Here is a 13,280-nt window from a genome sequence, read left to right as displayed (position 1 = left end):
AAAAAGGCTGAGGAAGAGTAAGAGGCTCTGAGTTCAAGCTCCAGTATTGACCCCCTTTCCCCTGAAAAAAAAAAAAAAAAAAAAAGAACAGAAAAACCCACTCCCTCTTTGGATGCTATATACTTTAGTGTCATTTTTACATATAACAATTCAAGGACAGTATCAATGACTACTAAAGAAACTAAAGAGTTTAATCTATAGCTATTTAAACATTAAGATATCTTTCCCTTAAAACATCTTTCCTTAAAACTATTGCCATTTAAACATTAAAACACCCATTCCTAAATATATTAATAATTAATAAAAGCATAGTTCATAATATTGGAAGCTACTGCTCAGAAAGTTAAAAAGCATATCTAGCCTGTAAATTCTATCTTTAGTTCCTCAAAAAGGCATGAGAGCTGGGTGTGGTGGCTGGCACCTGTAATCCTAGCTACTCAGGAGGCTGAGATCTGAGGATCGTGGCTCAAAGTCAGCCTGGGCAGGAAAGGCTCTTTATCTCCAATAAACTACCAGAAAACCAGAAGTGGCACTGTAGCTCAAGTGGTAGAACACTAGCCTTGAGCTAAAGAGCTAAAGGACAGCGCCCAAGCCCAGAGTTCAAGCCCCACTACCGACACATACACACACACAAAAAGCATGTATGAGAAAAGTATAAAAATAGTACCCCCAAAAAAGTGAGGTACTCAAGAACAGCATTAACCACTCTTTGTCATGTTTCACAAACTAATGGTTGATTTTTTATTTGGGGGGGGAGGGGTGGTGCCTATCCTGGGGTTTGAACTCACTGTCCTTGAGCTTTTTTTTTACTCAGTGTTAGTGTTCTACCTCTTGAGCCACACCTCTACTTCCAGCTTTTTCAAAAGATAATTGAAGATAAGAGTCTCACACACTTTCCTGCCCTGGCTAGCTTAGAACCATGATCCCAAGATCTCAGCATCCTCAATAGCTGGGATAATAGGCGTGAGCCACTAGCACTGTGCTCTGGGTTGATATTTTAATACAAAGAAATAATTGGCTTTCTGAGAAATAATATTTGGAGTTTGTTCTCAAATTGAAGACAAAAATATATTTGGACTTAACACAAATACCATATTCTTTTGAGCACAAAATATGATTTTTGTGGATAATTTTCTCCTCAAGAATTTGTATTAAAGCCGGGTACCAGCAGATCATGTCTATAATCCTAGCTACTCACAAGGCTGAGATCTGAGGATACCAGTTCAAAGCCAGCCTGGGCAGGAAAGTCCATGAGACTCTTCTCTCTAATAAGCTACTCAGAAAAAACCAGAAGTGTTGCTGTGGCTCAAGTCAGAGAGTGCTAGCCTTGAGCAAAAGTAGTTCAAGGACTGTGTTCAAGCCCAGAGTTCAAGCCCCAGGACCAGCAAAAAATAAATAAATAAATAAAATTCATATGAGCCAGGCACAAGTGGCTCACCACTATAATCCTAGCTACTCAAAGGGCTGAGATCTGAGGATTGTGGTTCAGAGCCAGCCCAAGGAGGAAAGTTCATGAGACTCTTATATCCAAATAACCACCAGAAAACTGGAAATGGAGCTGTGACTCAAAGTGGTCTTAAGCAAAAGAGCTCAGAGACAGCACCCAGGCCCTGAGTTCAAGGCCCATGACCAACCAAAGAAAAAGAATTAATATGAACTTAGAGCTATCCAGTTAATGTAGTGGTGTACAACTGTAATCCCAACACTCAGGAGGCTTAGGCAGGGCAATTATGACCTTAAGGTCAGCCTTGGCTACATAGCAAGGCTTTATCTCAAAAAGAAGCAAACAAAAAAATAAACAATAGAAACCAGGATTTAACTCAGAAGTACGGCATTTGCCTAGCCCACCCAAGACTCTGGGTTGACTCTTCAGCACTGTAAAAAAATAAAATAAAATATTAAAAAATAAAAGTGATCTATGTATTATATGTATTAAAAAACACAGCATACTTTTACTTGAAGATTTCTTTAACTGGGTTACTATAGTTTTATGTTCTCTGAAACGGTTAATGCTCCATTTTCTTCAATTTAAAATTCTACAAAAAAGATCATGTGAAGATTACTTTTATTTTTAAACCATTTCATATTATATAGTCCTAAAAATATGGAGTGCTTGGCATTTCACTTGGACTACTTTTTGTATAGGAAGTTTTTGAAGGAACTGACAAAATGAAGATATCCTACAGTTTAATCTGCAAAGCAGACCATAGAATAGAGAGACTAAAGTGAAAGCTCTTTTGGATCCACTTATGAATTTCAACAAAGTAATGTTGCGGGACTCTGTTCTTGGAGCAAAATTAATTTTTTTTTAAAAAACAATAGTTTGTATTTGTCTAGAAAATTATAAATTTTATTTTAAAGCAATAAAATATAAAATATTACATACAGCAAGCTTATTAAATCTTCTTAGGCTCAAATGTAAGCATTGCATCACGAAAAATATAGATACTAAACTTAATTATTTAAAGCATATTTAAGGACAGATGCTACAACACTCACTTTATCATAGGCACTCAGAACAGGAACATGCACCCTTATCACCTATCTGTGGATAAACATCCACAAAAGAACCATAGCTAAGACTAAAGTTGGCTATTATTTGAAAGCACCAACTTAATTGTGGTTTCTTAAAAAGGAAAATTTTGAGTAGCACATGATATAGAAATCTGACAATGATTTTTGCTAACCCAATGACACATACAAGTAAAAGAACTCACCTGTATTGTACTCCTTCAACTGCAACTCCTTTACAGGCATGCCATCAGGATTCCGAAATGCATTAAGTATCTGCAAAAATGTGATATTTATGCTGATATAAATCATAGTCAACAATGAATGCATTTCCCTACTAGTTTTGATTCTATGTAACTTAAAGCTATGATTCTTTTATTTTTTTTAATTTTATTTTATTGTAAAGATGCTGTACAGAGGGGTTACAAATCTATGATTCTTTTATAAAGGAAAAATTAGGCTATGCACACAACGGGCATTCAAAAAATGCTGAACAAAACTGCAAGTAGGGGTATATTCATAGATTCCAAGTAGCTATTGCTACTTGGAAGGCTAAAGAGTTCTCAGCCAGTCTGGGCTACAGAATAAAACTGGGTTTTTTTTGTTGTTGTTTAAAAAAAAAAAAAAAAAGATTCTGAATTCTCAAAAATGCAAGCAGGAGTTAAAACTTTAAAATTAAACTATCTGCATTTGAAGTCTTTACTCCCTTGTTATGTTAACATTTCAGTATATAGTTTCTCATCTGTTAAACATAATGATACACTGAGCTCATTCCAGTCTAGTTTGGGGCCATGACACTTGAACTCAGTCTATTTATTGTCTCTACCTTCAAGTGAAACAATTCTCTGCATCCAGACTTGGGCTCAATGTTACTTTTTCAATGATACATCCCCTGGGCTGGGAAGGTGGCTCAGTGGTAGAGCGCTTGCCTTGCATGCCTGAGGCCCTGGGTTCAATTCCTCAGCACCACATAAGCAAAAAGAAAAAAAGCCGAAAGTGGTGCTGTGGCTCAAGTGGTAGAGCGCTAGCCTTGAGCTGAAGAGCTGAGGGACAGTGCCCAGGCCCAGAGTTCAAGCCCCACGACCGGACCCAAAAAAAAAATCAATGATACATCCCCTAACTATCCAATTTAAAATGGCCCAATCAAAGTGACACAAAATCATTTTTTGTTTTGTTTGGAGACAGGACCTTGCTAAGTAGTCTAAACTACCCTAGAATTTATTCTATCTCCAAGACTAGACAAAAACTCTCAATCCTTCTATCTCAAAACCTCCCCAAGTAATTGATTACAACATATCTCCATGCTTAGTTCTCTAGATCTTTAGTTTTCTTTAGAAAACTTAATGCTTCAAATTATGTTCTCTATTTTTCACTATTTTTTACTATCCATGGAAGTAGTTACTTTATGATTCTCACTGCGTTGTAAAATACCTACAGAAATATAAATATCTATTATCCAAAAACTCAGAATCCAAATGTCCAAAAAGTTTCAGAACCTAGAATACTTTGGTTTGGGGATTTTCAGAGTAGGGATAATCAACCAGGAAAGTATGCAAGTATTCCAAACTCCTAAAACCTCAAAATCTGAAATAATTCTGGTCCTAAGAATTCTGATGAGGACTCCAGCTATTTGTAGAACATAAATAATGAACTAATGCTTGTAAACATTGCACAATGCTTGGCACAGACTAAGGACTGTCAGTTTTGTTTTGTCAGTTGTAGGGCTTGAACTCTGGGCCTGGGCACTGTCTCTCAGCTTTTCAGCTCAAGGCTAGTGCTCTATACCACTTGAACCACAGTGCCACTTCCGGTTTTCTGGTAGTTTATTGGAGATGAAGAGTCTCACGGACTTTCCTGCCCGGGCTGACTTTAAACCGTGATCTTCAGATCTCAGCCTCCTGAGTAGCTAGGATTACAGCCATGAGCCACTGAGGCCAGGCAGGACTGTCAGTTTTTGTTGCAATTTCCAACTAATTATTCCTTAAATTCCGCCATAGTTTGAAATGACAATATTTTAAAACTGCAATTAGGCAACTCCCAGTTTTTACTGCTGTAAAATCAATGACATATTTGTGTACGTGTTCCTGAAAGGATAAATACCAGGTCTAAGGACAGAAATAATGTCTTACAATCTTTTTACAAACCTCATCTCAGTGAATATGTTAGCAACCTGAGTATGCTCAATGTATTATTTCAAAGTCAATTTGCTGGTTTAGATACAGAATATAGTTAAAGATGTTAACATTTAGAGAGGCTGGCTGAAGAATACAGAAGCCTCTATACATTTCTTTGTATTTTCCTATGAACCTGTAATTTTTCAAAAAACTTTTTGGTGCAAGTACTAGGGCTTGAACTCAGGGCCTGGGCTTTTTCACCCAAGGCTGGCACTTTACCATGTAAACTAAACCTCTACTTCTAGCTTTTTGGTGGTTAATTGGAATAAGAATCTCACAGACTTTTGGGTGGGGGGGTGGGGGGAGGCTGGGAAGGGAAAACAAAGGAGGAGGCTACAATCCTTGATAAGAAATGTACTCACTATCTTGTCCATGTAATTGTAACTCCTCTGTACAGTATTTTCACAAAAAAGAAAAGAATCTCACAGACTTTCTACCCTGAATTGGCTTTGAACTGAGATCCTCAGATCTCAGCCCCCTGAGCATTTTAGGACCACAGGTGTGAGCTATTGATGTCTACAATCTAATAATTAAAAAAAAAAAAAAAAAAAGGTGGGGATAGGGTTTCACAATGTAATATAACTCAGGCTAGCCTGAAACTCAGGATTCTCCTGCCTCAGCCTCCTGAGTGGTAGGATTACAGGTTTGTATCACTATGCCTGGCTTAAAAATATTTTGAATTGACAGAAACAAAAAACAAAAACCAACCAACCAAACCAAAAAAAAAAAAAAAAAAAAATTCCTTACCTCCTCTTCTGTAGCATTTTCAGGTACCCCACTTAATCGAATAAGCTTGCTAGGTTTCTCATCACTTGGGCCAGTTCTATAATCTTGATCCTTGAATTCAGAATATAAAATTATTTCATGAGTACATATATTTCTCATGTAAAATGAAAACCAACATCAAATATAGGTACTGGAGCTTGAACTCAGGCCTCATGTTCTGGTTTAGCTTTTTTTCAAAGATGGCTGATGCTCTACTACTTGAGCCACAGCTCTATTCTGGCTTTTTTGCTGGTTAATTGGACTTAAGAGTTTCTCAGGTTTGTCTGCCCAGGCTAGCTTTGAATCTCAATCCACCAGTGTCTGGTTAATTGGACATAAGAGTTTCTCAGGTTTGTCTGCCCAGGCTAGCTTTGAATCTCAATCCACCAGTGTCTGGCTCAATTTTGCTTTTTAATGGCTGTATAGGGAAAGGTTTAGGATTGAAGATCCTAGATTCTATAGTTCATTTTACAGAAAAGCCTTATGGAGACAGGCGTGGTGGAGCACGAGTTAAAGGCCAGCTGCACTAAACAGTGAGACTGTGAACAAAAAGAAAGGGAAAAGAGCAGAGAAGAGGAAAAGAGACAGCAAAAGAGAACAAGAGAGAAAAGAAAAGAAAAGAAAGGAAAAGGGGAGAGGGGAAGGGAGAGGGAGAGAAAGAAATCATGAAAAAGACATACCTGAAGGTCTTGTTGGGCATCTCGGGCAGTTTTGCCCTCTGGAAAAGACTTGCTCTGGCCATAGCTAAACATCTGGCTTCCTGGCAACCTGTGATCCACATCACGATACTCCATGCTTCTATAATCAGTGTCTTGTCGGCCAAGAAAGTCCAGATTACCTTCTTCTTTAAACAGACCAGCATCTGAACTCTGTTGTTCACCTCCAGCAAGTTGGGACTTCTCTTTGTCTTGAATTGGATTTTGGTTGTCCTGAAAGTCTGTTGGAGATTCATGTTCAAAGGCTACACCTTGTGTTTCTCCTTCTCTCGTTTCTGAATGCTCAAATTCTCCCTTTTGGTTGCCAAAAGCAGGTCTTTCTACTGTATGGTCATGTGTGGATTCCTCTCTTTTGTTCACATTCATACCAGAATGTTCTCTATCTTGCGTAGAAGGCTGAACGTAATCCAAGATTTTTGGATCCATAGGAGGCATCTCCCTGTCTTTAAATTCCATACAAGGTCCCATTTCTCTTCCCCTAAAGTCCTGATCAGTCCTGGACCGATGTCTACCTCTGAAATCTGAATGTGGTGTATCCCTGTCCCTAAAGTCTAGATCAGTAGTACCTGATCCTCGGCCTCTAAAGTCCACCTGTGTTCCATCTTTATCCCTGAAGTCCAAATCAGATACATCTCTATTCCTAAAATCAGAACGGGATTGATCTCTAGTCCTGAAATCTAAATCTGATAAATCTCTTCCCCTAAAATCTGCATGGGATCCATCTCGGCCTCTGAAATCTAAATCATAAGTGCCCCGACCCCTAAAGTCAGGTGGAGGAGCATCCCTACCTCGGAAGTCGATAGTGTGTGCATCTCTGTCTCTGTAGTTCATATGAGGGGTGTCTCTACTTCTATAGTCTATAGGAGTACCATCACCACCCCTATAGTCCATAGGTGGTCCTTCTCTATCCCGAAAATCCCCAGAATGTATGCCCCTACCCCTGAAGTCCAATTGTGATGAATCTCTGTTCTGGAAATCAGAAGATGAAAAATCTCCTCCCCTGAAGTCATGTCCAGGTCCCTCCCCTCCTCGATAGTCACCATGAAGTCCATCTCTAGCTCCATAGCTGAATGAATGCTCCTCTACATTTGCAAAGGGAGGCCCCGAATGCCCCTGGAAATCAAAGGGAAGTGAATCTCTGCCAGGAAAGTTGCCAGAGTGTCTTTCTTGAGCATGACTCTTAAGGGGAGGAGGAGGATAATCCCTGTTCCACCCGGGAGCAAACCTTTCTTCTTGGCTCCCGCTGTAGAAACAAAGACAGTGTTACTTATATTGTCCAGAGAGTTTGAAAACTACACACCAGCATATTCTTCTCTAATCACAGCAAATTCTTCTGTAATTTTTTTTTTTGGCAGAGTTCTGTAACAAGGTCCTAGATCTGCAGAAAACAGCATAGTTTTGCTACTTTAAGATGAAGTGGCGGAGTAAACTTTTATGCTCCCATTTCAGAACACGAGGAAAGTCAATACAAGGTTTTCAACATGACTGCTGCAGAAAAAGCTTTCACCCAGTCCTGCAACAGGGAAAATCCGCAATACCAGATAAGCTAACAATGGTAATATACTACAAAAACTCCCATTTTCTATTGCCAGGGAACTTAGAATTCCAAAGTCAATATGATGATTCCTATATATCAGGGAGAAAAAAATAAATCAATGCACTGTAAACTTTTTACAGTAAGCTTCAGGAAATGTCTTGCTCCAGGGGAATATACCAAATTATTTATTATATCTGTAGCATGTTTACCACCCAATCAAAATGGATGCGCTCCCAAAAGAAAGGAAAACTGTATACCAGTGTTCACCAGCTGAGCATTACTCTAGTTGCATCTAAATCCCAGCTTTTCAGCAGCTTCCCCTAGAAATGCTCTCAGATTGATTCTATTACTTTACCTAATGTTATCACAGGAAATGCTGCAAAGTATGTGTTATAAGTCATCTAAGCCAAGCAACAGCATCAAGAAGCTTGAAGGGACCTACAGACAGCATTAATGTCTTTTTGTTGTTGGTGATGGTGGTGAGGCTTGAACTCTGGGCTTGGGCACTGCCCCTGCGCTCTTCAGTTCAAGGTGAGTACTCTACTACTTGAGCCACTGCACCACTTCTGGTTTTCTAGTGGGTTATTGGAGATAAGAGTCTCATAGACTTTCCTGCCAGGGCTGGCTTTGAAACATGATGCTCAGATCTCAGCTTCCTAAGTAGCTAGGATTACAGGCGTGAGCCACCAGTGCCCAGCTAAGCATTAGGTCTGTAAGCATTATTCCCACATCCAAAATGGAGAAGCTCCTACTAACTTTTATACTAACAAAATATATTTTTAAAATACATATAGTATTAACTTTCACCCTGTTTATGGAACTCAAAAGATAAACAAGAGTTCACCTAGTTTTTTAAATTATCCAACATTTTCCCTTTATCTATCTATCATAAGTTTACACTTAGAAAAGTATTTTGGCTTTGATTAAAGACTAGGGACTTTAAGTATGCAATTGGGCACTTGGTATCCTGGGTGGAGCTACATGAATAAAGAAAACAAAATTATTTGAAGGGTTATCTGCTACTTAGCTGAACATTGAGATTTATTAAGACCAACTTAATTCTTGCCTCCCAAAATATAGAAATTCCATTATAAGACCCTTCTGAGTTCAAACTACATCACTATAGTAAAATTCATAGGCCCACTAATTCACTCTATTCAGGAGAAAAGTTCTAGTACTAAACCGTTTCATAAAAGTTATAACATCTTAATAACATTAACCAAAACAGCAGAATGATGATGTACATTTAATGGATTTTCAGAACATGATGACTTCTATTAAATCCCGTAACATTAGTTATGTTTATATGGTTCTTCATAAAAGGAACAAATTTAAATATTCTTCATAAGGTATATAATGTAACACTAAAACTATGATGTTACTATTAACCACAGCATCTCTCATATTTACAAATAATTGAAGTTCTACTCATTCACTTGCTAGAGGACTTAAGCCTCCTCCCATATTCATGGGGTGAGAGCTGAGGCATATTAATCTATATTTTTTTTTTGGGGGGGGGGTCCAATCATGGGGCCTGAACTCTGGGCCTGGGCACTGTCCCTCAGCTCTTCAGCTCAAGGCTAGCACTCTACCACTTGAGCCATAGCACCACTTCCAGCTTTTTTATTTTCTGCTTATGTGGTGCTGAGGAATCAAACCCAGGGCCTCACACATGCAAGGCAAGAGCTGTACCACTGAGCCACCTTCCCAGCCCATCTACATATTTTCTGATCACAATACATCCAACACAACCTTTACTATCTTATCCTTCTAGGTTAAGATCAAATAGATCTAGAATACCATACTATACTATGATTCTTATATTTGTATCTTATGGGAACTAATCAGTAAACAGTCCTACTAGTAAAGTTTTTCAAAGGAAAGTTATTTTCTTGCAAGACACCATTTTTAGTCTAAATGAATTCCCTCTAAACAGGATTTAAACGAAAAAGCCAGAAGTGGTGCTGTTACTCAAGTGGTACAGCGCTTGCCTTGAGCACAAAGAGGCTCAAGGACAGTGCCCACGCCCTGAGTTCAAGATCCAGGACTGGCAATAAATAAATAAACAAATAAATAAAGTGTCATTATAATTAAAAGAGCTTAAAAATTAGGAGCTAGGTGTATAGCTTAAAGATAGAGTTGTTTATCTAGTATGGACTAGGTCCTGGGTTTGACCTCTAATACAACAAAAAAAAAAAGGAAGAAAAAAAAGGCTCATGACTGTACTCAGGTACTCAGGAGGCTCAGATCTAAGGATCAAGATTTGAAGCTAGCCCAGGCAGACAAATCTGAGACACTGATTGCCAAATAGCCAACAAAAAAATCCAGAAGTGTGAGGTGTGGCTTAAGTGGTAGAATGCCAGTCTTGAATGAATATGTTAAGTTTAAATGGGTCCAAAAGGCAAAAAGTTCTGCCAGCACCAGTGGCTTATGACTGTAATCCTACTCAGGAAGCTAAGATCTGAGGATCACAGTTTGAAGCCAGACTGAGTAGAAAAGTCAATGAAATTCTCATTTCCAATGAAGCAGCAAAAAGTTTAAAGTGGAGCTGTGACTCACAAGTAGAACTATCTCAAGACCCAGATACCAGTACCACCAAAAAACAAAAAAAGGATGAAATATAAAACAGGTTTGTTTGAGGATGGATAGCAGTGTGAAGGACAAGACTAAAGGAGAGGACATAAGTAGCGATCATGGTTAAAGCTCGTTATACACATGTATAAAATGAAAACAATGAAACCAATTGAAGTTGTTTTAAGAAGGGGAAAGAAGAAAGAAAAGGTAACTTCATATGCACATATGGATCTATCACAATGAAATCCATCTGCAGAACTAATACATACAATTTAAAAAGTAAAATGTTCACAAAACCCCCTTCTTAACTGATAGGTGGGCACAGTGGTACACACCTATTAAACCAACTATAATAGGAAGTCTAAAACAGGCAGATACTTCCTGCCTGGACAGGAATCAAAACCCTAATCTAAAAAACAATTATCACAAAAGAGAACAGGAACCTAGTGTCACACTTGTAATCCTAGCAATTTAGGAGATTGAGATTTGAGAATCACAGTTTGAAGACAGCCTGGGAAGGAAAATTAATAAAACTCTTATCTCCAATTAATCACCAAAAAAGTCATAAATGGAGCTGTGGCTCAAGTGATAGTGCTAGCTTAGAGTAAAAATAAATAAATAAATAAATTCAGGGACAACAGACAGGCCAAGTTCAAGCCCTAGGACCAATACAAAAAAACTGGAAGCAGGGCTCAGACATAAGATTAGTGGAGGGGCTTAGCTCAAGTAGTAGAGAAGTTGCCTAGAATCCTAGCAGGCATGAGGCTCCTTATTTTCTGTACCTGCCCCCCCCCCCAAAAAAAAGTATAATCAAAAGGTTGAAGAGGAGACTGGGAAGGTAGCTCCATAGTAGAGTGCTTGCCTTGCATGCCTGAGGCTCTGGGTTCGACTCCTCAGCATCACATAAGCAGAAAAAGACAGAAGTGGTGCTATGGCTCAAGTGGTAGAGCACTAGCCTTGAGCTGAAGAGCTGAGGGATAAAACCCAGGGCCAGAGTTCAGGCCCCACGACCAGCAAAAAAATAAAAGTGGCTCATGCTTATAATTCTAGCTACTCAAGAGGCTGAGATCTGAGAATCACGGTTCAAAGCCAACTTGGGTAGGAAAGTATGTGAGACTTCAGTTAACCCCCAGAAAACCAGAAGTGGCACTATGGCTCAAATGGTCAAGCACTAGCCTTGAACTGAAGAGCTCAGGGACAGTACCTAGGACTAGAGTTCAAGCCTCACAACTGAACCCATTCTCCCCCCCTCAAAAAAAGGGTGAAGATTTAGCACTAGTAGTAGAGAGCTTGCCTAGTACTACAAAACAAAACAAAACCATACTACTTGGAATGCTGGGTATTCAGTCTCACAATCACTTTAGAAATGACTGGAAACTTCTTTGTTGTTGTTGTTGTTTGAGACAAGGTCTTGCTACGCAGCCAGCCTTAAATTCAAGATCTTCCTGCTTCTGCCTTCCTAGTGCTGGGGTTACAAGCATGCTACCACATTCAGACTACAAACTTTTATAACAGTTTCTAATTCTAAAGAATCAGAGCTATTATTTCTCTACAAAATATCTGCCTTTATAGTAGGCTAAAGTGCTATTCTAAATACTTATTATTAAAATGCTGACAATGTCAATATTTAAATTTCAGGACTTACCGAAAAGCTCCTGTTCTGTTAGCAGATCGAGAATCCCCCCACATCTCTTTGTCAAGAGGGCCTCAATAAGTAGATTCTTTTTCGACCCAAATCTACTCAGAGCAGAACCTGTATAAAATAAACCACAAAAAGTAGTACTTTAGAATATGAAGTATAAACCACAAAAAGTACTTTAGAATATGGAGTAAAAGTTAAACTAGTGACCTGGTATTAGGGACTACAATAGCAAGAATATATTTAGAGGTCACTTTTAGACCATTACACATTAATTTATAACAAGAAATAGTTAATTTTAATTAAAAATGTGTATTTTGAGTATCATAAACTGTTAAAATGTACTAAGAATGTTATATACTTCCTATTTACTAATTTTTTCAGCATAAAACTTGTCCTTTACTTTTGGATCAGTATCTAGTTAGCACAATTTTCAGCCCATGTAGCTAACCCTACTCTACCCACCTGACTAGTCACGATAGTTTATTATTCTCACCACAGCAAATGTTTTGAAAACAAGAGAATGAGGCCCTGAGTTCAAGTCCCAATGCCAATACACACAAAAATCCACAAAGAAACCTCAGAAATGACACCATAGACAAAATGAACCTGAAACATCTACAGAGTATTTCATCCAGCAAACGCATAATGCATATTCTTACCACCCCATGCAACGTTATCCAAAATATATCACAAGGCTTAGCAAATTCAAGAAAATTGAACTCATTCTACTTATTCTATCAAACCATAATGAAATTAAACTAGAATTTAACAGCAGGGTACTGCAGAAAATATTAAAACAGGGCTGGGAAGGTGGCTCAGTGGTAGAGCACTTGCCTTGCATGCTCGAGGCCCTGGGTTCGATTCCTCAGCACCACATAAGAAAAAAGAAAAAAGCCAGAAGTGGCGCTGTGGCTCGTGGTAGAGTGCTCGCCTTGAGCTGAAGAGCTGAGGGACAGCGCCCAGGCCCAGAGTTCAGGCCCCACGACCGGACCAAAAAAAGAAAATATTAAAACACATGGAGACTGAACAACACATTGTTGAATGAAGAGAGCCAGCCACCAACAAAAATAAAAGGAGAAAAATCAAAACATTACTGGGCTGAGCACTGCTGACTCACACCTGTAATCCTAGCTACACAGGAGGCTGGGAGATGAAGATTGCAGCTCAAAGCCAGAGTACAAAAGTCTATGAGACTCTTATTTCCAGTTAACCACTAAAAAAGCCAAAAGTAAGAGCTTTGGCTCAAGTTGTAGAGCACTAGCTTTGACCACAAAAGCTCAGGGATAGCACTCAGGCTCTGAGTTCAAGCCCCTGAACCAGTACAACTAGGATAGATGGATGAATAGATGGATAGATGGATG

The 13,280-nt window shown here is 38.8% G+C and overlaps 1 protein-coding gene across 4 annotated transcripts in view; it reads right to left on the bottom strand.

The window, feature by feature from the left end:
• LOC138824096 (RNA-binding protein 6-like) overlaps nt 1-13,280 on the bottom strand; it is a 72,038-nt gene that overhangs the window by 53,385 nt on the left and 5,373 nt on the right. For 3 of the 4 annotated variants that reach the window (XR_011370988.1, XM_070017813.1, XM_070017814.1), the window contains exons 2-5: nt 11,923-12,030; nt 6,131-7,409; nt 5,433-5,522; nt 2,718-2,787 (exon numbers count right to left, since the gene is read on the bottom strand). Coding sequence is in view for 2 of the 4 variants with exons in the window: in XM_070017813.1 (XP_069873914.1) it covers nt 2,718-2,787; nt 5,433-5,522; nt 6,131-7,409; nt 11,923-11,966 (1,483 nt within the window). In the remaining 2 variants the exon portion in view is untranslated. Of the gene's footprint in view, nt 1-2,717; nt 2,790-5,432; nt 5,523-6,130; nt 7,410-11,922; nt 12,031-13,280 lie in introns of those variants that run through there. The other variant, XM_070017815.1, reaches the window with a different exon arrangement.

The sequence above is a fragment of the Dipodomys merriami genome, unplaced genomic scaffold (assembly GCF_024711535.1).
Source record: "Dipodomys merriami isolate MVZ:Mamm:240054 unplaced genomic scaffold, mDipMer1.0.p SCAF_125, whole genome shotgun sequence".
NCBI classification, from domain to species: Eukaryota; Metazoa; Chordata; class Mammalia; order Rodentia; family Heteromyidae; genus Dipodomys; species Dipodomys merriami.
This window is presented reverse-complemented; position numbering and strand designations above follow the sequence as displayed.